The sequence below is a fragment of the Pan troglodytes genome, chromosome 7 (assembly GCF_028858775.2).
Source record: "Pan troglodytes isolate AG18354 chromosome 7, NHGRI_mPanTro3-v2.0_pri, whole genome shotgun sequence".
Taxonomy (NCBI): domain Eukaryota; kingdom Metazoa; phylum Chordata; class Mammalia; order Primates; family Hominidae; genus Pan; species Pan troglodytes.
The window spans coordinates 39,468,952-39,494,193 of NC_072405.2; the positions used below are offsets into that span (position 1 = coordinate 39,468,952).

Below are 25,242 nucleotides of genomic sequence, written 5' to 3' on the forward strand. Positions count from 1 at the left end.
TACATGGTGTTATACTGACTTCTGATTTTGCAATAGTACAGACAGGTTCAGATTCTCATTTCCACCTTCTCCTTCTGCCTAGGCGAATAACTGCTGGGTTATAGTACATATTACTGCAGATCATTTGGAATTTACTTTAAATGTAAACAGTAAAAATTTGAAAGAGAGGGAAAGTGATTGAGGCAATTTGGGGATTGAATAAGAAGGTCTTTTTGTTGGAATTCATTTAAGGAAAGAAAATGAAAATTTGAGCCCTAATATTATTTAATGAAGTGGCTAAATGAATATCTCTGCTTTGTGGTTTGAAAATTAATATTGATTTTTTTCCCCCTAGAGGAAGAAATCCTACTTAGCGACATGAACAAACAGTTGACTTCAATCTCTGAGGAAGTGATGGATCTGGCTAAGCATCTTCCTCATGCTTTCAGTAAACTGGAAAACCCACGGAGGTTAAATATTACCTTTTTTTTTTTTTTAACTTAAATCAATTCTGTTTATTTTTTTTTATCACATTTTCCTATATGTGAAGACTACTGTTCATTAAGGCTGACTCATAGAAATTTGCTTGAATACACACACAAAGACTGATCTATAAATTTGGGAAATATCTTTCCAGTTGTTGAATAGTGAATCCAAAGGTTTAAGCCTTTTCTGTCTGCTTTGTAGGATGTTTTATGAAACAAAGGAATAGAAATTGTATTCATATTATACATTTTGAAATTATATCTATATTATATTTTTTGTCAAAGCAAAATAAATTATACATTAAGGAAAATATTTAAGATTCAAAGTTGTCATTTTCTTTCTGTTAATGAGTATCTTTGATTTAATAACATTTATAGTTTGGTCACTTGAAATCTATAGTGACCAAAAGCAACGTCATACTTAGTAGCCTCATTTCTGTTATTATCTGATTATTACTTAAGAATTCTACTTAATTAATAGATTATTAGAACAAAAGGCATTCCAATTTTAGAGATTCTTTTATGGTTAAAGCACTAGGTAACTTAAAAAATTTGGATCAAATGTTATACAGATTAATAGACCTTGGAATACAGGGGCTATGTCTTTTTGGAATCAGACCTTGTCCTGGCCTTAATTGCAGGATGACTTCCTTATTAAATCTCTAAAAGCAGGAATGCTCTGGAACAATGAACAATTAGAATGTGGTAATGTAATTTTGGGCCAAAAAAATACTTTGTAGAAATGTGAATCTCTTACTTGGAATAGAAAGAATTCTGACTCGAAAAAAGTGCAGTTAATGTATGCTTTTCTGGATAAGATTTGTGATAGATTTTGATTGAGATTTAAAACCATGATATATAAATTTAGCTTTTTTGTCAAAGTAATTTGCCCCCCTAGAATTTGTTTTGGTAATTTTTAATGCAACTTGGAGAATTTCTGAAAGATGTAACTTTCTTTTTTTTGAGACGGAGTCTTGCTCTGTTGCCCAGGCTGGAGTGCAGTGACATGATCTCAGGTCACTGCAAGCTCCGCCTCCCGGGTTCACACCATTATCCTGCCTCAGCCTCCCGAGTAGCTAGGACTACCGGCGCCCGCCACCCCACCCGGCTAATTTTTTTTTTATTTTTAGTGGAGACGGGGTTTCACCATGTTAGCCAGGATCGTCTCGATCTCCGGACCTCGTGATCTGCCTGCCTCAGCCTCCCAAAGTGCTGGGATTACAGGCGTTAGCCACCGCGCCCAGCCTGAAAGATGAACTTTAAAATGGGGAAGGATACTAGTAAAGCCATTTCTTACTCATGTATACATTTTTCCCTCCATGAAATTAGAGCAGCCACCTTTTACATGACTTTTACATGCATTTCAGATTTTTGTACTAGCAATTAAAATATCTACTGGATGTAAATCACATGTGCTTAATGCTTTGCTTCATAATATCTGTTGAAGTCAATTAAAATATAGAGACAGATCTTTAAATTGAAAATGTTTTATTTGGGAAGCAAGAATTAAATTTGGGGCATATACACAGACTGGGTGTCTTTGGTATCTCTGAAGAACAGAGAAGTTTGGAGGTTATAGAAAAAGGAAAATGTGACATATTGTTTTTCCAGAAAGTTCTTTGGCACTAGTAAATTTTGGGGAGTTGGAAGCGCTGATCGGTTAGTGACTGTGGTAGGTAAAACTAGTCTTAGAGTCACAACAGGTTGTTTCAGTATCTATTAGATAAAACGGGTTTTAGGTTACAATAGGCAGTTTCAGCAGCTAGGCTTGCAGAAAATTACATTCTTAGAGTAATGTTATGTGCCTTGAGTGCTTTTTTCCCCTTGGCCCTTGACTCTGATTTAGTTGGGTATGACAAGAATTATCAATTTATATAATTACTTTTTACATATTGAAGCTAAATAGATTTTCTTAAAACTTGGAAATGGGAAATACTGGGTCTTGTGAAGTTTTAGTGTGAAAACGATAACTAGTCTCTTATTTCATGCTCTTTGTAACAAGTCTACAGTAATATCTAATGTATCTAGATGACACCTCAGAACCAGGAGGGAACAAAAAAGACCTCTGAGCAGTCAAAATAATGCTATAAGCATGTATTCCAGCTTACTTTCGGCATTTCTGTGGAGTGCAGGAGGCCACATTTTGTTCATAGATCCAGTTTGACAAGCTTGGGTACTGAGTTAAAGTGAAAATGGTGTAAATAAGTAATGATATTCACATGACAGTAGGTGGAAGTGACAGCTGACAATCTGAAAGAGTGGACAAAACTATAAAAATTAGAACTAAGAACTCTTAAAATAGAACGGTTTGAAGTTTGTTACAGAAGGGAGCAGCTTTATGCTTCAGTGGACTCTGAAGGTATTGGCAGTGTATAGTACTGCTTAGTCATTGATTTAAATTCAGTATATATCTCTTCTATTGCTGTCATGTACTTGACATTCTGTTGGGTGCTAAGGCTGTCTGCAGGCTACTAATATGCATAATAACAATCCTGAAAAAGAAGGAAAAGTATACTGTGCCTTACTGAAGAAGGCAGGACAGCCTTTGGTATTTGTTAGAGTAAATATTAGTTATCTTACATAAAGCATGTTATATTCCCTGATGTCAGGGCCTGATAAATGAGCCCTTACACTCTTGATAGTCAATCTGTGCCACTGTTGCTGTGTTTGTATGTTACACCATTTCCTGTCCGTGTAACAGTTAAACTGTATCACATATCTGTTCCTACTAAACTATTTGCATATAATTTTAACATTTGAGTGGCTGTATATAAAGCTAAAAGTTCTTTATAAGATTTTTAGAATCTTAGAATGTTTAAATTAGATAACATTAGTGTGCTTTTAGTTTTTGAATTTAATTTTGCTCTTGATTTTGTTTGTGTTAATGTAGACTTTGTCTATGTAAGCTTGAGCCCAACTTTGGAGTGGTGTTTTCAGTGATGGAAGTAACTGGAAATAACTCATGAAACCACTTAGTACTTTTGATAGTTTATTCCCATGAAGGATCAAATTTGTACTTGAGTCATTAATATAAAATTTTAAAAGGCATGTCAGATTTTATTAAGCATGGATTTTAAATATATAAATATTAGAAGACCTAAACAAAATCACTAATGAAAGAGTAAAACATGTCCCTGCCTATCATACTTCCTTCACTTTCACTGATTTCTGCTTTTATGAAGTACTTTAGTAAGCTCTACAACAAATAAACAAGACATTGTGCCTCATTTTACACTCTAGCAGTGGTTTTCCATTCCAACTAACTAGATTGGGTTATAATATAGTCATTTAAACTTACTTAGTTAAAATGTTATACATTAGCAACTGCAATTAAGGAGCTAAGAAATTCAGCTCGTATTTATTTATATGCATCTTATCCATAGTTTCTCACTTGTTATATTTGCCTACTGATGGCAAATTGATTTTTTCTGTTCCAAAAATGTAGTGTTTTGAGATTTTTGGAGATGCAAAACAGCATCATTTTCAAATTAGAGCACAAACAATCTTACTTGTTGCAGTTGAGACTAGTAATTGATCAGTGAGGTGAAAAAATTAGGCAAAATGGTATCATCAAAATTTTCTTTCTTTTTTTTTTTGAAACGGAGTATTGCTCTTGTCGCCCAGGCTGGAGTGCAATGGCATGATCTCAGCTCACTGGGACCCCCACCTACGGGATTCAAGGGATTCTCCTGCCTTAGCCTCCTGAGTAGCTGAGATTACAGGCGCATGCCACCAAGCCCAGCTAATTTTTGTATTTTTAGTAGAGACAGGGTTTTGCCATGTTGGCCAGGCTGGTCTCGAACTCCAGACCTCAAGTGATTCACCTGCCTCAGCCTCCCAAAGTGCTGGGATTACAGGCATGAGCCACCGCGCCCGCCCCAAATTTTCTTTTAACTTAAAATATTAATGTTTGTTTGTTCCCAATATTTTTGTATATGTCAAGGCTTTTTCATTATATACAGGCCAGCTCTTTGGAGTTCTGCATAGTGTTTCTTGTTTAAACCACACCTATAATGTACCATCTACAATTTCCAATTCTTTAAGACAGAGTGAAAAATTAAGACACCTGAAGCAATCTGAGTGCGGAGTCCTAGGCATTATGATTTTCCTTGAGACTTTTAGGGTTCTTTTATCACAGTTTATCAAACACCTTTTTTTTTTTTTTAACAAAAAAGAAATTTACAAAATCTTTCCATGTATTCAACTTAGAATTTAATGAAATAGGGTTTTTTTTTTTTTTTGGTGGTCATGTATCATCAACTTTCTTTACATTTAATTAAATTAATCAACAAAAAACATATAGTTGACATAAACAAATTTGGGACCAAGCACTACTGACTCTTAGTAAACATACAAGTCAACTATTGGTGCAGAAGTGCCTTGATGCTAGAGAGTAGCCTGCAAGCTGTAATTATATATGGGCATTAGGGAATGAAGAACAGCCTTAATACTATTGATCTTTTAAGTGAAGGTCAGCTTAGAAAGCTTTTACTTGTTAAAAAGCTTCACAGTTTGTCCTTGTAGTTAATGCAATTGAAGTTGAATTAATCTTTCTTAATTTTTTTTTAGGGTTTCTATCTTACTAAAGGATATTTCAGAAAATCTATATTCACTGAGGAGGATGATAATTGGGTCTACTAACATTGAGACTGAACTGAGGCCCAGCAATAATTTAAACTTATTATCCTTTGGAGATTCAACTACTGGGGGAGTACAACAGAAACAAATTAGAGAACATGAAGTTTTAATTCACGTTGCAGATGAAACATGGGACCCAACACTTGATCATTTAGCTAAACATGATGGAGAAGGTGTACTTGGAAATAAAGTGGAACGAAAAGAAGATGGATTTGAAGATGGAGTAGAAGACAACAAATTGAAAGAGAATATGGAAAGAGCTTGTTTGATGTCGTTAGATATTACAGAACATGAACTCCAAATTTTGGAACAGCAGGCTCAGGAAGAATATCTTAGTGATACTGCTTATAAATCTACTGAGGTACTAAATAAAGAGGAAGCACATTTTTAGTTATTAGTAGGGTCTGGCAGACTTTATTCCCGTAAAGAGACAGATAGTAAATATTTTAGGCTTTGTGGGACATACAGTCTCTGTTGCAGTAACTCAGTTCTGTTATTGTAGTGTGAAAGCAGCCACAGACAAATGTAAACAAATGTGCCTGTCTTTCAATAAAACTTTATCTACAAATACAGATAGTGGGCCACATTTGGCTTGCGAGCTGTAGTTTGCTGTTCCTGACTTAGTATGATATGCAGCATTGTGTAGTGGAAAGATTTTATGGTATCAACAGGCATTTGTAGGAGTTTGCTATTTTATAATTTCGTATGCTTTTTTCATAATAGATATCTCTGCTTTTTGTGGATTCTCTTCATATCTACTAGTGTTTACTCTTCTGACTTTGATTTTTGGGGGTGTATTTTATTTCTTTATACAGAATTTTTTTCTTTTTTCTTTCTTTTTTTGAGACAAGGTTTTGCTGTGTCACCCCAGCTGGAGTGCAGTGGTGGGATCTTGGCCCCCTGCGGTCTTCAACTCCTGGGCTTAAGTGATCCTGTCACCTCAGCCTCCCTAGTAGCTGGGACCACAGGCCTGCACCACTACACTCAGCTAATTTTTGTATTTTTTGTAGAGATGGGGTTTCACTCTGTTGCCCAGACTGGTCTCCAACTCCTGGACTCAAGTGATCCACCTGCCTTGGCCTCCCAAAGTGTTGGAATTAGAGGTGTGAGTCACTGTGCCTGGCCCAGAATTTCTTTACTTGCTCATGTGAGAGAGTTTCTAATAAACTTCTGATGCTTTTGCTTGACACTATAGTTTTACTGTCATCTCAGAGTCAGATTTTTTCCTTAATTTCTTCATTAAATTAATTTCTTAATTTCTCATTTGTTTTGCATTAGTTTACAAAATTACTTAAGATGCCTATATTCTCTGAAATTTTATATTTTATTTCACGATAAATAAGTTTAAAAAATTAGATTTGACCATTTAATTAGAGTTATTTCCCCATCATTTTTCTAATGGCAACAATAATTTTAGCATTTGAGCAATTCTCTGTATTTTGGTAACTATTAGTAATCACTTTTATCAGTATAAACGTGCATTTCATTTTAAAATGGTTTTCAAAATATTCTCATACCAACCATTCATAAAAGATGTTCCCCTTCTGGGAAATATCAGTTTTTGCTAACATCTGCATTTCCCTTTGATTTTCTAGGAATTTCTTATTAGGTATACACTTTAAGTGATATGTTTCATATAATATTATAGGATTATCAGGATTTCATGATTTTTTTTTTTTGAGATGGAATCTATCTCTGTCGCCCAAGCTGGAGTGCCGTGGCGCAGTCTTGGCTCACTACAACCTCTGCCTCCCCGGTTCAAGTGATTCTCCTACCTCAGCCTCCCGAGTCGCTGGGATTACAGGTGTCCGCCACCACACCCGGCTAATTTTTGTATTTTTAGTAGAGAAAGTGCTGGGATTACAGGTGTGAGCCACTGCACCTGGCCTTGGATTTCGTGATTTGACTGACATCTTTTACACCAATTATTGCCATTTTTTATTGGGTACTAATTATTAGTATTGCTTTCTTTATTCGTTAAATAAGAAGTAAAAGAACTTTTAAAAAATAAAATAACTTTTTTTCCTAGTAAAAAGCTTATTTTCAATTTTTTTTATTGCTTAAATTTTGCAGGTTAATTAAGGTTTACTTTTTCCTACTTCCTGTTTAAATATTTGGCATTTTTTGAGGGTTTTCTTTCTATGGATTTTTGTGGGGGATCCCATCTTGTTGGACACTTGGTTCCTGGAGATTGCCAAATTATTGAAAAGTTTCCTCATACCCAAACATTGGCAATAGACTGAATAAATAACATCTCTGACATTATTTTTCAATTATATAGAGAATGCTTTTTGTAAAATACTGATTTATTTAAAGATATTACAATCATAGTAGTTTTTCGCAATCTTTTTTAAATCAGTGGATGTCAAGGAACAACTATTGTTCTTTGTACGGCATTTTCAACATTGTGAAGAGTTCTTATACTCAAAAAGTTTGGGAGACACAGTGTGACATTGTTTAACCTGAGTTGAACTTGTCATTTTGTATTCTTGTTTAGAGCAGGGATTTTATTTTGTCTCTTTATCTAACTTTGTATTCCTAACTATTTCTTTCTTTCTCTTTGGTTCTTTGTTTCTGTGTTCATTCTTCTCTCTCTCCCTTTTTTATCTATCATATAAATATGTAAATATATATTATATATCCATTAGGGAAGAGGAAGTTGTCTAAAGATATCTAGTATATAGGAGCTTTGTTCTGCAGAAAAGAGGATATGAAGTCAATTATATTGGAAATTAATGCTTAATACTTTTTTTTAAAGCATTTATCTCCCAATAATGATGAAAACGATACGTCCTATGTAATTGAGAGTGATGAAGATTTAGAAATGGAGATGCTTAAGGTATGTTTACAATTATAAAAACATTACTTCAAGTTCTTTCCAAAGGACATTTAATTAAGTAAAATATTAACTAATTCTAAACCAGGTTCCACCACAATGAAATTGCTACTAATTATGTAACATTAGATTTCACATTTTCCAATTCATGTTTCTTTTATGTAGTCTATGAATAATGGGTTAGAGGTAATATACTAATTTTAATTGTGCTTTCTTTGTTCCTTCTTTTTTTTTTTTTATTTTGAGACAGGGTCTCACTCTGTCACCCAGGCTGGGGTGTAGTGGTGCCATCTTGACTCACTGCAACCTTCACCTCCAGGGCTCAAGTGATCCTCCTGCATGAGCCTCCTGAGTAGCTGGGATTACAGGCGTGTGCCACCATACCCGGCTTATTTTTGTATTTTTTGTAGAGATGGGGTTTTCCCATGTTGCCCAGGATGGTCGGTCTTAAACTCCTGGGCTCAAGTGATCTACTGGCCTCAGCCTCCCAGCGTGCTGGGGATTGCAGGTGTGAGCCGCTGCATCCAGCCCTGTGTTCCTTCTTGTGTTACTTTCTTGTAATTTTTTCCTGGAATATGGGTAGTGATTTGGCTCTCCAGTATTGAAATTGAGTTTCCTTTCTTCCAATTCATGTGTATCCATTTTTATTTGGAAGTTTTGTTTTTATACATTCAATAATCATCTTTACTTTCTTTGGTATTTTTACTATGGATATTTTATATTATATAATTTTCAAATGGATTAAATGGTTCAGTTTTACTCTTATTATTGAGATTGAAAATACTAGTTTATAATTTATATATTTTCTATTCCTTTACCTCTAATTTCTTTGTCAGGTGTTACTAACCAAAGATGTATAATAAGAAAAGCCAATGTAGCTAAATTAAGTAAAAAATGAAGAAAAACACAGAAGTTCCCCATTACACATTTTTTTATTCCTAATCTTTAGGTTGATGAGATTTTTTTATTTTTATGAAATGAGATTAATTTCTTGACTTTTTTAGTTTTGAGGCCAAGTAACGAGTAGTGAGTAAGAATGTATATTCTAGGGCCAGGCATGGTGGCTCACTCATGTAATCTCAGCACTTTGGGAGGCCGAGGCAGGAGGATCACTTCATTCCAGGAGTTTGAGACCAACCTGGGCAACATGGCGAAACCCTGTCTCTCCAGAAAAATACAAGAATTGGCTGGGTGTGGTGGCATGCGCCTTTAGTCCCAGCTACTTGGGAGGCTGAGGTGGGAGGATCACCTGGGGAGCTTGGGGAGGTTGAGGCTGCAGTTAGCCATGACCATGCCACTGCACTCTAGCCTGGGTGACAGAGTGAGACCCTGTCTCAATTAAAAAATTAAAAAAAAAAAAAGTAGATTGTGAATTCAGATGTAGGTTTGAATCCCAGCTTTTCCAGTTAGTATCTGTGTGACTTTGGGGAAGTTTCTTAGCATCTTTGATACTCGGTTAACAGTTGTAATTATTATTTAAGGTATTGCTTGAGAAGAGCTTAGTATAGAGCCTGACATTTAGTAAGTGTTTAATACATATTAGCTAACAGTAAAACTAGAACATAAATACTGAATTGTATTTTGTTATTAATTATCCATTTCTCTGGGAAGTACTGTTCCAATAGTACATTTATAGGAAACTTGTGGACGTCTACAAACGTATACATTAAATCTGTTAGAAGGCAACCTGGATGCCCATATTAGAGAACTCTATTTTAAACATGCATTCTAAGTATGTTTGTGGACTTGAATAAAATAAAACAAACAGAAACAGAAACAGAAACACTTCTTTCTTCTGCCTTCAGGCTTGAAATGAATATACTTTTTTTAAAAAAAACCTTCAAAATGAAAATATTAAATGAAAGATTTAATAAAAAGAGAAAGTAAAAACTGTAGTTTAATAAAGTCTTCCTGTCTCTTCATAGTTAAAAAATGTTATAGATGAAATAATTTTGAAATATTCTTGAAATAGATAATCTTTATTTAGGGGAGAATGTCAGATACTGTCAAGCCAAAATAAAAACAAATAACTTTATTTCATGTTTCTAAAATTCCTTTTCTAAAATGATTTGAATCTTTTGTTGTTTTGACAATTCCAAAACACATTTATTGTTTGCTCATAGTTTCAGCCTTATTCAGAAAGAATGCGACTGACCCATGATATAGAGAAACTTGTTACAAAAATAACATTAAAATCCACGTTTACTACTTGAGAATCGAAAATATTGAGGTGCAATAAAGAATAAAATGTTTTAAATTATCCAAATTTAAAATTTATGATAGCTTTCCCCAGGGGCAGTTTATTATATGCTATTAATGAGCCTTGTTTATGCTGGAAATGTTCCATCTTTGGCCTTGCGCCTTAGAAACCATTCATGAGCACATATTTAAACTGGAGCACACATGTTCTTTTGTAGTATGGCTTGCACATCTGCCAGCTTTCAACAAAATTGTAGGCCCTGTTAATAATAGTCCTTTTGTGTTTGGTGAAAAAGATACGACACTGTCAGTGGTTTTGCTTTTAAGATTTCTTTTAAACTTTCAGTCTTTAGAAAACCTCAACAGTGGCACGGTAGAACCAACTCATTCTAAATGCTTAAAAATGGAAAGAAATCTGGGTCTTCTTACTAAAGAAGAAGAAGAAGATGATGAAAATGAAGCTAATGAAGGGGAAGAAGATGATGATAAGGGTAAGCACTGAAGTATGTTTGAAATGACTCACCTGTGATACCTACCACTGACTTTAACTTAGGATCCAGTTTTGGATGGTTTGGAGGTCAGGGACTTTGTGGCATATAGTTAATTATTGGATCCTTATAAGCTTTTGTCTCCTTAGTGCTTTTATCTCCATAAAGCACAATCTTACTACTTAGAAAAATAGAGTAATAGCATTATGATGATTAAAATATCTTTCCCTTTGTTTTTTTGTATTTCTCCAAATCATTATAGTTCTCATTTAGAATTATTAAAGCTGAGAACTCTAATAATGAACTTTTGTTGTTTAGTGGTTAATTATCTTGATTCTTTGTTTTGCCCTTTCTTGGCCACTCAGGAATCTTTCAAGCTCACTGTGGACAGGGAAAGTGACTTGGGTAGAGCTAACATAACTTCATTGTGCTGCGCAGTTAGAATTTTGACCAAAGATGTAGGTAACTAACTTTTCCTAACTAAATGACATTTAGGTAACTAAACTAAACGAGATTTTCTTAACTAAATTTTGGTGTAACTACATTTAGCTTTAGGTAACTAAAACGAAGATTTTATTTTATCTGTGGATTTTTTTAGTGCAGGACTAATGTAATTTCTGATTACCATTAATTGAAGGTTGGTTATATTATAACATTTGGATTGGTATATTGCTTGCCATGGTTTGTTCTAAATGTTAGCCTTTAGAAGTATTCCTGATTCTAAAACATCAGTTTTTTAATAGTCCTGGCAAAGTGTGAATCACAACAAAATTCTAATACTTAAAAGTAATCCAAGTGTCACAGATGGTACCCAGAAGACCAGTTTGTATTGGAATTAAAAAATAGAAAACATTAACCCATGGTAGCTGTCACTGTATTCTTTCAAAGAAGCCAATGAAATAAACTGTTTTCTCCCTCTATGTGGTGTTTTTCTATTTGAACATAAATGCGCATTTTATTTTATTTCAAGACTTTTTGTTGCCAGCACCCAGTGAAGAGCAAGTTACTTGCCTCAAGATGTACTTTGGCCATTCCAGTTTTAAACCGTGAGTATAATCTCATTTAATCAAATCACATATTTAGTATTCTCTTTAAAACAAGGGAAAAGGCAAATAACCTGTCTGCTTAACAGCAACAGCACAACTTCACTATAGTTATACATGCCACACTGTATTTTCTGTGTGACTACAAAATTATTTCAAAGTGATATTTATATAAAATTCATTTCTGCAAATTGTTTTTATAAGTGAGGAAAAATGGTTTTCCTTTAACTGAGCAGTTCTGAGTAGAAACTAGTTTAAAGATGCTTATAAATAAATGTTAATTTAATACTGACTTGTTTTTCATTAAACGAGTGTCTATGTGCCTGTTTTGTGTATATTACCCAGAACAAGCAGATGTACTAGAAGTTCTTAATACAACAATTTGAGGAATAGTGATAATCTTATCTATTTTAATGTACTCAAAATTTGTTTACATCTAACAGGCACATTTTTGTGAGGATTAAATGAGATGAATAAGAATGAGATGAACAAGTAAATGTGAATAAAACTAATAAGCCTGTGAAAATCTAGACTGGATTTTTCCTATTCTGAGAATTTAAAATATAATCCACTGAAGTATTTCTTTCCTTTTTTCTTTTGATCTTAAACATTTTTTATTTATGTCTTACATACAGAAAAGTGCACATGTTGTAGAGATCAATGAATTTTCATAAACTGGGCACCCTGTGGCCAGCACTTAGTTAAGAATAGGTCAGTAACAGCATGCCAGAAGACCACCTCTCCAATTGATTTTTCCCATGATATTTTATTAAGAAAATTTTCTAAGATGTAGTAAAGTTGAAAGAACTTTTTTCTGTGCATGTCTGTATTCCCACCACCTAAATTCAACTATCATTACTATACTTGCTTTATCACATATCCATCCATTCATATGTCTCTATCCATCCATTCATTCATTCCAGTTTTAAAATGCATCTCAGGGTCAATTGAGGACACCATTACACTTCCACCTAAGTATTTCAGCATGTAAATTATTAACGAGTTAAATATTTACTTACAGTTTTTTCTTTGGTGTAAAATTTGCACGTAAGGAAATATAAAACTTTAAGTGTACATTTGCAAATTTTAAATATACATGTGCATACCCATGTAACCCAAATTCTTATCAAGAGATATTATTATCATCACCGCACAGAGTTCCCTTATTTCCCTTTTCAGTCAGTCCTTGTCCCTGAGCATTTCTCTTATTATTTTAAAGTATTGATTCTTTTGGATATCTAGTATGAAGCTTAGAATCTGTTTTTTACTTTAGATGTATGTAGTGAAATTTAATACATATACCAAATGGTAGTTGTTAGTTAGCTTGAATGGGACATTGGTCAAATGGCATTGTTTGTTTTAAAGTTCCAGGTTTGTGCATTTATGTATGAAGTTTGAAAATAAATTCTATGAGAGGAAATGAAAAATTGAATGGATTTTAATTTGTACCTTGGGTTTCTTATTAATAAAACAAAATAGCTTTTTGCTTTTAACCTTCAAGAGTTCAGTGGAAAGTGATTCATTCAGTATTAGAAGAAAGAAGAGATAATGTTGCTGTCATGGCAACTGGTAAGTTGTACTTAAGCAAATAACCTAATCCTTTAAAAAAATAAAACATAAAGAGTTTGAAATGCTTAATCTTTCATTAAACTCTCAAAATACAAATGCAACTACAAATGATGTAAAATATAGAAGAGAGTGAACAAAGAACAGATGCTCAGATTTATGTATCAATTAGCTTTTAGGAAGATAGCATACTAGTATTGACCATTCATCTGTATAAGTACATTGTAAAAAGAAATGAAAGCATCAAAGGTTTATTTTTATTTCTATATTTTTTTCATTTTATTTTTATATTTTTTTCATTTCAAGGATATGGAAAGAGTTTGTGCTTCCAGTATCCACCTGTTTATGTAGGCAAGATTGGCCTTGTTATCTCTCCCCTTATTTCTCTGATGGAAGACCAAGTGCTACAGCTTAAGTAAGTCATGTTATCATTGCCACAATATCACCCTCTTTTTTTCTTCTGTGGGTGAAACATCTGATCCATCATGCATGTTAAAATCTAGTTCACAATAACACATTTCTGCAGGTATTGCTTTATCTTTATTGGTAATAAATGACCCTTTAGTGGAAGAGCTTACCTTCTTTCTTGTGTTCTCTGTAATTCAAAGCTACCAGGTGGCCCTGATAAAATTTTTTAAAAAAACATTATTACTTTATGCTGGTTTACATTGAATATCTCAAAATTCTTTTCTCTTTTTGTTACCCTTGCTTTTTAGCTTGATAAGAAGTGTATACATGGAAGTATATTTTTTATCTATGAAACACTTTTCAGCTTCTTCAACCTGAGCTTGCAATCTGTTTTTAAATTGATACATAATATCTTTACATATTCATGGGGTACTGTAGTATTTTGATACACTCATATCAAATACACTTGATCAAATCAGGGCATTTGTTCATCAACTTGAACGTTTATCATTTCTTTGTGCTGGGAACATTTCTAATCTTTTCTTTGAGTTATTTTGAAATACACAGTGTTGTTGTTAACTATAGTTACCCTACTGTTGGTTAATGAGTACAAACATACAGTTAGAAGGAATAGGTTCTAGCAACCTATTCCTTTACCCCCTGTCATCCCCTGCTGCCCTGAGCTTGCAGTCTCTTTCAAAGACCCACCTTAAAAACTTGCATTCTGATAAGGCCCTTGAAGGAATTTGCTTATCAAGTTAGTAAGTGACAAAAAAGAAAATTGCAAAGAACAGGAATATAAATTATTATATTTCTTTATTCTTTTTCACTTAAGAATGAAATTGATATGTGTAATGTGTACATGGTGCCAGAATATTTGTTTTTCTTCTTATAGAATGTCCAACATCCCAGCTTGCTTCCTTGGATCAGCACAGTCAGAAAATGTTCTAACAGATATTAAATTGTGAGTAATCTTTTTTCCCCTCAACTTTTATTTTGGATTTATGGGGGTGCATATGCAAGTTTGTTACGTGGGTGAATTACATGTTGCTGAGGAAGTTGTGAGTAATTTATGTGATTTCTAATCATGTGGTCAGATGTCTGTGGTATATGAGAGAATTTTGTATACAAACAAATTTTACTAAATGCATGAAAAAAAAAGTCCATGATTTTAAAATGCACTTTCTTTTGTACCTTTGCAGGACTGTTACTTTTTAAATCCTTCAAACTTGAAGAAATCTGTTATTCTCGGTTCTTGGGCTATAAGATTAGCATTGTACTCATAGAATTATAAAAATTTTGGTTTTGGAAGAGAAGTTGGAGAATATAAAGATTTGTCTCATTTTATAGATGAGAAAACTGAGGCTCAGAGACAAGTAATTTGCCCAAAATCACACAATGACTGGCTGAGCAGGGACTGGATTCTAGGTCTCTTGCCCAACCAATTCTATCATGATGTAATTCCTAAGGAGAATGTCATCTCAGATACACATACACACACCCATTTTGTGTGTGTGTGTGTGTGTATATGTACACACACACACAAACATATGTACACTTATATATACATACACACACATATATTAATATATATGCATATATATGCATGTTCTAATTCAGAACATTTTCATCACTCCTAAAAGAACACCCCTGCCCATTAAGCAGTTGCTTTCTTTATGTATATATTAGTATATACATACACATGAGATACACATATATTTACTGAGTTTTGATAAATGCATACAAAGATGTAAACCAAACCTCTAACAAGATACAGAATATCACTGACACTCTAGAAAGTTTCTTCATGTCCCTCCCCAGTCTGTCTTTCCATCCTCCATCCTAGGCAAGCCACTGCTCCGATTTTCTCTACCATAGTTTGGTAGAATGCCATATAAATGCAGTCACACAATATTAACTCTTTTGTGTAAGACTTCTTTCATTTGCTGTAATGTTTCTGAGATTCTTTCATGCTGTTGCATGTATCAGTAGTTTTTTGTTTTGTTTTGTTTTGTTTTTGTTTTTTCAGAGTCAGGGTCTCCTTCTGTCACCCAGGCTAGAGTACAGTGGCGCAATCATAGCTTACTGCAGCCTCTAACTACTGGGCTCAGGCTATCCTCCTGCCTCTCAAGTAGGCTAGGCTGCAGGTATGTTCCACCATGCCTGGCTAATTATTAAATTTTTTGTAGAGACAGGATCTTGCTTGGTTGCCCAGGCTGGTCTTGAACTCCTGGCGTCAGGATTGTTTCCAGTTTTGGATTATTACAAATAAAGCTGAGACACATATAAGTCTTTGTATGGACATATGGTTTCATTTTATTGATACATGTCAAGGAGTGGGATGACTGGATCATGTGGTGGATGTATGTTTAACTTTCTTTTTTCTGAGATAAAATTAGAAGGCGATCCTCCTGCCTTGGCTTTCCAAAGTGCCGGGATTACAGGCGTGAACCACCGCACCTGATGCAGTTGTTGTTGTTGTTGTTGTTTTAATATCTGATTATTATTTTATTGTATTTCATTGAATATAGCACAGTTTGTTTTTACATTTTCTTATTGATAGACACCTAGGCTATTTTTCTGGTTTTGGACTGTTACTAATAAAGCTGCTATACACATCCTTATAAAAATCTTTTTTGTGAACATGTTTTCTTTTTTTCTAAGCATTTTAAATCACCTTTATTGAGGTGTAATTGACTTACAATAAATTTTATATGCTGAGAATGTATAATTTGATAAGTTTTGACACAGGTATGCACTCATGAAACCATCATCACAATCCAGATAATGAATATATTCATCACCCACAAAGTTTACCTTTTTGTTTTAACCCCAGTCACCGGGTAACTGCTGAGCTCCTTCCTGTTACTGTAGACTAGTTTGCATTTTCTAAACTTATATACATGGAGTCATTCATATTTTATGTGCTCTTTTTTGTCTGATTTAAATAATGCAGTATAATTATTTTGAGATTCATTCATGTTATTACAGTGATTAATAGTTCATTCCTCTTATTGTTAAGTGGATTACATTTTATGGATATCCAACAAGTTGTTTATCCATTCACCTGATAGACATTTGGATCGTTTCCAGTTTTGGGTTATTACAAATAAAACTGCTATGAACATTCGTATGTAAGTCTTTGTATGGACATATGTTTTCATTTTATTATATATGAAGGAGCAGAATGACTGGAACATGTGATGCATATATGTTTAACTTTCTTTTTTCTAATTGAGATAAAATTCACAGAACATAACTTTTACCATTTTAATCATTGCTAAAGTCCAGTGGGCTTTGGTATAGTAATAATATATAACCATCATAATTAATTCCAGAACATTTTCCTAACTCCCAAAAGAAATTCCATACCCATTAAGGAGTCATTCCCTATTTTCCCTTTTCTTTTCTTTCTTTTGTTTTTTTTTTTTGAGTCAGGGTCTCCCTCTGTCTCCCGGGCTGGAGTGCACTTGCATGATCTTGGTTCATTGCAGCCTTGATTTCCTGGGCTCAATTGATCCTCCCACCTCAGTCTCCTGAGTAGCTGGGACTGTAGGCATATGTTACCATACCTGGCTAATTTGTTTTATTTTTAGTGGAGATGAGATTTTGCTATGTTGCCCAGGTTGCTCTCAAACTCCTGGGCTCAAGTAATTGTCCCACCTCAGCCTTCCAAAATGCTGGGATTACAGGCGTGAGCCACTCTGCCCGGCCTATTATCTCTGTTCTGCCCACTTCCAACCACTAATCTACTTTCTGTCTCTATGATTTGCCTATTCTGGATGTTTCTATAAATTAACTTATACAGTATATGGCCTTTTGTGTCTGGCATCTTCCACTTAGCATAGTGATATCAGTACTTCATTTGGTCTTTTTTTATGACTGAATAATATTCCATAGTATGGGCATACACATTTTAAAAATTCATTCATCAGTGATGGACATTTGGGTTGTTTCCTTTTTGGCTGTTATGAATAATGATGCTGTGAACATTTGTGTACCAATTTTTTTATGAACATACATTTTCAACGCTTTTGCATATATGCCTAAGAGTGGAATTGCTGGGCTATATGCTAATTTTTTAAGAAACTATGAAGCTTTTGAGAGTGATTGTATCATGGGATATTCCCACTAGCAGTGTATGAGAGGTCCAGTTCCTCCCCATCCTTGCTATCACTTAGTCTGGCTGATCTTTAACTTAAGCCATTCTAATAGTATCTCATTGTATTTTTAGTTTGCTTTTCCCTAATGACTAATTATATTGAGCATTTTTCATACACTTATTGGCCATCTGTATATCTTCTTTGAGGAAGTATCTGTTCAAATCTTTTGCCTATTTTTTACTTAGTGAGTTTTGATAGTCATTTCTATATTCTGAATATAAATTATTTATTTGATGTATGCTTTGCAAACATTTTCTCCTAGTTTATGACTTTTCATACTTTCCACACAGTTCTTTTGAAGAGCAGCAGTTTTTCATTTTGATAAAGTCCAGTTTGTCGATTTGTTCTTTAAGGGATTTTGCTTTTAGTGTTTTGACCCAAGGTCACAAAGATTTGCTTTTATGTTTTCTCCTAAAAGTTTTATAGTTTTAAGTTTTACATTTAGATTTATGATTCATTTTTAGTAAATGTTGTCTATTGTATGAGGTATTGATTACAGTTTATGTATTTTTCACATATTGTTCCAGCTCCATTTTTTAAAAAGACTATGCTTTTACACTGAATTGACTTTGTACCTTTGTCAAAAATAAATTGACTACATATATGTGGGTCTATTGCTGCACTCTCTATTCTGTGGTCTGTGGATCTATTTGTCTGTCTTGATTGGTGTCTTGATTACTGTAGCTTTATAATAAACCTGGAAATCAGGTAGCGCAAGGCCTCTTGCTTTGTTCTTTTCTTTCAAAGTTGTTCTGGCTATTCTATGTCCTTTGTATTTCTGTGAGCATGTCAGCATCACCTTTTCAACCCATATGCCTGCTGGGATTTTGATTGAGTTTACCTTGAATCTAGATATCGAAACAATTAGCTGTCTTGATAGTTATTGTCACCGTTTTATACCGAAGAAACTAGGCATACTAAAGTAACTTGGCTAACATCACTTACCTTGTAAGAAGTAGAACTGGGCTGTTTGACATCAGAGCTTATTCTTTATACCATTTCCTATGTTAATTAGAATACAATATTAATTTCATAAAGGTAAAGGCATAGCTGTTTTGTTCCTATTTGATTCCTTGTGAAAGCACAATGCCTAGCGCACAATAGACACTTAAACTTATCTGTTGAATGGACAGGTGAATGCTTTTAAAGTCTTTCCATATAGAAAATTAAGTTTCATTACATTTGACTTGATCTAGGTTTTCATTTCATAGAATGGAGAGCAGACTCTGTAAATATTTTGCCCCAGACCTAGCCTTACTACAAACATTGTCTTAATTAGGATTCTGTCTACCCAGAATAGAAATTAACTCAAGCTAGCATGAGTGTATATTGAAATTTATATTAAGGATAAAGGAATGTCTCATAGATCCCACTCAAAAGAAATTAGCCAGCCCTTAGGAAGAGACTGGAATTGGGTTTGGAAAATACAATAGGTCTTTCTTTTTATCCGTAGTCTTTAGTGAGTCTTCCTCATTTTTCTTTCTGAAGAGATAAGCATTCTCTGCATATATATAGCATTCTTTTAGATTTTCGTGACATAAAGTATTATTTAAACTTTCATAAGGTATCTTGATTTTAAGTTGTAATTCCTTGAGATGATTGTTTTCTTTATTGTTAATATGTTTCCCTTCCTGTTTTTTTTTTCTTTTTTGTTTTGTTTGTTTTTACAGAGGTAAATACCGGATTGTATACGTAACTCCAGAATACTGTTCAGGTAACATGGGCCTGCTCCAGCAACTTGAGGCTGATATTGGTAAGTGATAAAGAAAGATCTCTGTAAATACTTACTGAGTTAATATTTAAAGTTAAACCTATGGATGGACACTGGATTTCACTTCTGTTAAAGTTTATTTCAAACATTACTTCCTCCAGGAAATCTCGGACTCTCTAACTTGGTGTTTCACCTGTCTTATCCCATGATACTCTATAATTCCTTTTGCTATAGAAATTAGGCTCTGTTATCATAATTACCTGTTTATATATCTGTTTTCTTCTGCTAGGCTATAAACTTTTCAAGGGAAAAATATCACTTTTTAAAATTTATGTTTCCCCAGTGCAGTGCTTGGCATATAGGCACTTAAACATATTGTTGAATGAATGTTGAATCCTAGGTTCTGTGAAATTTTAATTTACTTGTTTTTCATGTTCTGTATCTAAATTAAGTCAATGTAGTGGTTTTGTACCCTCTTTGTTCATAAGAATCACTTTTCAAACTTTAAAAAAAATGTAGGTAACCAACACCCAACTTTGAAAATTCTGATTTAACAGGCCTGGGTTGGCACCTGGCATTGGTGGCTTCTCACAGGTGATTCTGATATATAGCCCGGGTTGGAAACCACAGTACCTTTGATTAGTTGCCACTAGTGAGTATGATTTATTACAAAAACCAAAAACTTAGATAAGTCACAGTTTATTTCCTAGAACGTGTAAATATAGAATTAGTCAAAAGCTGATAGCACTTTTTTTGTACTTAAAAATATTTTAAGCCTCACTATAGTGAGACCTCGTCTCTACAAATAACTTTTTAAAAAATTGGCCGAGCCTGGTGGTGCATGCCCATAGTCCAAGCTACTTGGGAGGCTGAGGTAGGAGGATTGTTTGAGCCTGGGAGATGAAGGCTGCAGTGAGTCAAGATCATGCTACTGCACTCCATCCTGGGCAACAGAGCGAGACCATGCCTCAAAAAAAAATTTTTTTTCTTCTTGGTGGTTAGGCTTAACTATCCAAGAATTGCAATCATGGCTTCTATTGCAAATGCCCCTATTTCCCACCTTCAGTTGGCCTAACCAAATTTAATTTTTCAATATCATATGATCTTTTTGTATAATTATGTATTCAAATAATTCCAGATAGGTTAGGTTTTCGAATTGCAACGTCTCATTTAATGGTTACTTTCATATAACTGTAGGAAAGCATTTGATAATTTTTCCAACAATGTAATGAAAACAAACTTGTATCTTTTTTAGTATGTGTTAAAACCAACAAAAGAATGAGGGCAGCAATTAACATTTCATTAAATATATTAGCAATGAGTACATTTATGAGCTCTTAAACTCCCTTATTGACATACTGTATTTTTTGCCTTTAATGGACAATGAATTTGATATATTTCCTAATAGGTTGTATGAAATTATTGTGAATATTTCACTTTGGATTAAGAATAACTACCCTATATATAAATTTCATGGTTGTATTGCAAAAGCTGGGGTCTATGTCCATAGTGGTTTGGGTACGTTTTTACTATTTGCTTTGTTTCTGTGATAGTGTTAAATGAATAATAAGCTTAAGTATTTAAGCAAATACTTAATACTTCTGACAAGTAGTTAGAACTATTTTTGTTTTTTTGTAATGGATGAGTTATGGACACTGCAATTATTAGAGCAGCGTACTTTGCTTATGATGGATGAAAATGTTCTCTGGTTGACTCAGTGTTGAATAAAAAGGGATACATGAAATAAAAATTATTTTTGAAATATTTTCCTTTGCCTTTTGTTGCGGGAAATTGTACAATGCTTGCAAAAATGAATATACGCAGGATGTTATTTGTACAGCAGTCTGACATTTAGCTAATCAGATTCCTCATTTTTAAGTAAATGTTAAATTACTTAAGTAGTCTGGATTTTTAACAGAAACAGCAAACATAGTTTTATAGGGAGGCTCCTTACCAACCAGACTTTTAACTTAAGTGGATGTTGGCAAAAGCTTGTCTAAACTGATTTCCAGGGATAAGGTTTAGCTCCATTAAAAGCTAGTTTGTCAAACCTGTAACTAAAGCTTTTAAAAAAAGGAAAGTTTTAAAAGAGACCATCATTCTGTTTTAACCTATTTAATTTAAAATCTGGGCTGAAGTAGGAGTATTGCTTGAACCCAGGAGTTCGAGACCAGCCTGGGCAACACAGTGAGACCCCATCTCTGAAAAAAAAAATGAGCTGAGCATGGTACCTGTTATAGTGCTAGTTATGAAAGAAAGAAAGAGAGAGAGAGAGAGAAGGAAGGAAGGGAGAGAGGAAGGAAGGGAGAAAGGAAGGAAGGGGCTGGGAGCGGTGGCTCACACCTGTAATCCCAGCACTTTGGGAGGCCGAGGCCCTGGATCATGAGGTCAGGAGATCGAGACCATCCTGGCAAACATGGTGAAACCCTGTCTCTACTAAAAATACAAAAAGAAAAAATTAGCCGGGCATGGTGGTGGGTGCCTGTAGTCCCAGCTACTGGGGAGGGTAAGGCAGGAGAATGGCATGAACCCGGGAGGCAGAGCTTGCAGTGAGCCGAGATTGCGCCACTGCACTTTAGCCTAAGAAAAGGAAGGAAGGAAGGAAAAATCAGTCACTCACTCAGGTTTAGTTTCAAAAGCCAAAACAGTGATAATATTGAATTTTTTCCAGCCACTCAGTAGTACCCAGAGAATTTTGATACAAATAACTGACTTTGCCCCCATGTTTAGTAGGTTTTTTGTTTGTTTGTTTGTTTGTTTTTTGTCTTTCTTTCTTCTCCACACTCTCTTAGGACTGTTGTAGCTTGTAATGTCAGTGAATTGTAATTGTTTATTTGCATGTCTGTCTCCTCTTTTAGAATTGTGAACTCCTCAGGTCATGGATTGTATTTTATTAGTCTTTTTATTCCTAGAAAAGTGTTTGGATAATAATAGATATTTATTAACCATAATAGGAGTAGTAGCATTTTTTTGTGTGTGTGCCAGGCCCTGTTTTAGCATTTTATGTGAATGATATGATTTAATTTTTAGAGCATCTAGAAAATGTTAGGTACCATTATTATCCACATTTTACTTGTGAGAGGACTGAGACTTGGAAAGCTTAAGTAACTTGCTTAAGGTAATACACATGGCAGATGGTGGAGCCAGGTTCTGCATCTGGGCAGTCTGACTTTAGAGCTTTTTAATCATCCTCCTCCTAGTGTCCGAACATTATTAATGCTCAGAGAAGTATCAAAGAATGATCATACTCATTGAGGGAAAAAATTATTCTTAAGTATCAATTTGTTAATTGAGGACAAAAGCACTACTGTTACTACTGTGAAAAATCTGAAAACATTGTCACGGGTGATTTTACAATAAAATCCTTTTCTGACATGCATTACAACACACTATTGATTCCGTTTCAATGTTTGTGTCTGGTATGGGGGCAGAGTAGAGAGGCTACTACAGGAAAAAAGAACAAATAACATTTCTTCTTACTACTTTGTGCATCATGTGATTTAGCTCCTCCCATACCATTTTACATTAGAAAATGTGGCTGTCCTCCTGTGCTCTAGTACTGGCATTTCAGAGGACTCTTTGCAATATGATATGTGATCAATCATGGATGGCCATGCAGTTAATTTCAGTAGAAATTTGCTGACTCTTTTTATCTCTTTTAATAGCTAATGCATGAGATAAAATTGAAGGTATCACCAAGGAGAAATGCAGGTGGATAGTTTTGGAGGCAAAGTCACAGTAAGCAATTCATCTCTCCAAGGAATAGTGATGAAAGCTGAGATCCAATAAATGTCTTGTTTGGATTAATACATAAATATTTCCTTTTAAAATTCTTAAGCCTTTTATTCATATATCTCCCCTCTCCCTATTTCCAATAATGATTTTTGGTGTTAATATGATTATATTTATGCTTCTGTTCTTATAGGAACCAAATACTTTGATTTGGTTATTTATTCTCCTTTGGAGATGTAGATGAGTTTATTTTTTCCTTTCGAGCTTTATCTTTTCCTTTATGTGTTTTTCTTTTTTATAGGTATCACGCTCATTGCTGTGGATGAGGCTCACTGTATTTCTGAGTGGGGGCATGATTTTAGGAATTCATTCAGGAAGTTGGGCTCCCTGAAGACAGCACTGCCAATGGTAAGCTTTGCCAAGTCTGATGTCCCGAAATTACATTCTTAATAAGGAGAGCGTTCAGGATTGGGTAGTGGTAAAGAAGCTGAAGACTTCACTATAAAAGAGCAAATGGATAATGTAAAAAGAGAACTATTTTTTAAAAAATGCTAAAGTTGGTATATAATCTATCGAGGAATATAATAGAACAAGGCTTGACAAACCTTTTCTGAAAGGACCAGATAATAAATATTTCAGGCTTTATAGGCCACATGTAGTCTGTATCACATATTCCTCTCTCTGTTTTTTCTTTTAGTAACCCTTTAAAAATATAAAGAGTTACATTTTTCACTGGTGGGCCATAACAAAACAGGCTGTGGGCCATATTTGTCCGAATGTCTTCTCAGTGATCTTTCATCCATATGTCCTTTTACTCTAGGATGCTGTGAAATCCCGGTTACCCCTTCTTGTATCACATTGAAAACCTAAAGTTTGAATTATTCTATAGAAATTTTATTAAAGCTTTTGGTATTAGAATTTCCCTTTCTTCCCTAATTATAAAAAATAGCAAATTTTGGTCGGGCATGGTGGCTCACGCCTGTAATCCCAGCACTTTGGGAGGCCGAGGTGGGTGGATCACCTGAGGTCAGGAGTTCGAGACCAGCCTGGTCAACATGGTGAAACCCTGTCTCTACTAAAAATACAACAATTAGCTGGGCGTGGTGGCAGGTGCCTGTAATCCCAGCTACTTGGGAGGCTGAGGCAGGGGAATTGCTTGAACTCGGGAGGTGGAGGTTGCAGTGAGCCGAGATTGTGCCATTCCACTCCAGCCTGGGCAACAAGAGCGAAACTCTGTCTCAAAAACAAACAAACAAACAAAAAAAAAAACGAATTTTTACATGAATATTCTACATGATTGGCATATTTACATGAATGGTTTAAAAACCCACAATAATAGCAGTTTTATTTTTTATTTTGAAAATTGTAGATTCACAAGAAGTTGTAAAAAAAAAAAACAAACCTATATAGAGGTCCTATGTACCTTTCATCCAGTTTCCTGAACAATAACATCTTGTGTGACTATAGTACAATATCAAAACTAGGAATATGACATTTGTACAGTATCTAGAGTTTATTCCTATTTCTCTAGTTTTGTAAGTACTCTTTTGTATGGCATGTGTATTGTTCTATACAGTTTAATCTCATGTACATTTGTGTAACTACCACTGCAGTCAGGATGCCAAATGTTCCCTTACCACAAAGCTCCCTGGAGCTGTTCTTCCCACCCCTAGCCCTAGCCACTGGCAACCACAAATCTGGTCTCTATCTCTAAAATATTATTTCAAGAATGTTATATACATGGAATCGTGCAATTTGTCACCTTTTGGAATTAGTTTTTTTCACTCAACATAACTACCTTGAGATCTATCCAAGTTGTTTGTGGTCATGTGTTGCTTAACAACAGGGATATGTTCTGAGAAATGTGTTCTTAGGACATTTTGTGGTTGTCTGAACATGGACTTACACAAACCTACATGATAAAGCTTACTGCACACCTAGGCTATATGATAGAGCCTATTGCTCCTAGGCTGTAAACCTGTACAGATGTTACT

The 25,242-nt window shown here is 34.5% G+C and overlaps 1 protein-coding gene across 4 annotated transcripts in view; it reads left to right on the forward strand.

Annotated features, from left to right (window-relative positions):
* The window catches only part of WRN (WRN RecQ like helicase), a 137,924-nt gene that overhangs the window by 42,232 nt on the left and 70,450 nt on the right, over positions 1–25,242 (forward strand). For all 4 annotated transcript variants that reach the window (XM_063817001.1, XM_063817004.1, XM_063817002.1 and 1 more), the window contains 10 exons: positions 335–449; positions 5,034–5,463; positions 7,861–7,941; positions 10,484–10,628; positions 11,596–11,671; positions 13,170–13,237; positions 13,541–13,649; positions 14,538–14,606; positions 19,476–19,558; positions 23,550–23,656. In XM_063817001.1, the coding sequence (XP_063673071.1) occupies positions 335–449; positions 5,034–5,463; positions 7,861–7,941; positions 10,484–10,628; positions 11,596–11,671; positions 13,170–13,237; positions 13,541–13,649; positions 14,538–14,606; positions 19,476–19,558; positions 23,550–23,656 (1,283 nt within the window). The remainder of the gene's footprint in view (positions 1–334; positions 450–5,033; positions 5,464–7,860; positions 7,942–10,483; positions 10,629–11,595; positions 11,672–13,169; positions 13,238–13,540; positions 13,650–14,537; positions 14,607–19,475; positions 19,559–23,549; positions 23,657–25,242) is intronic.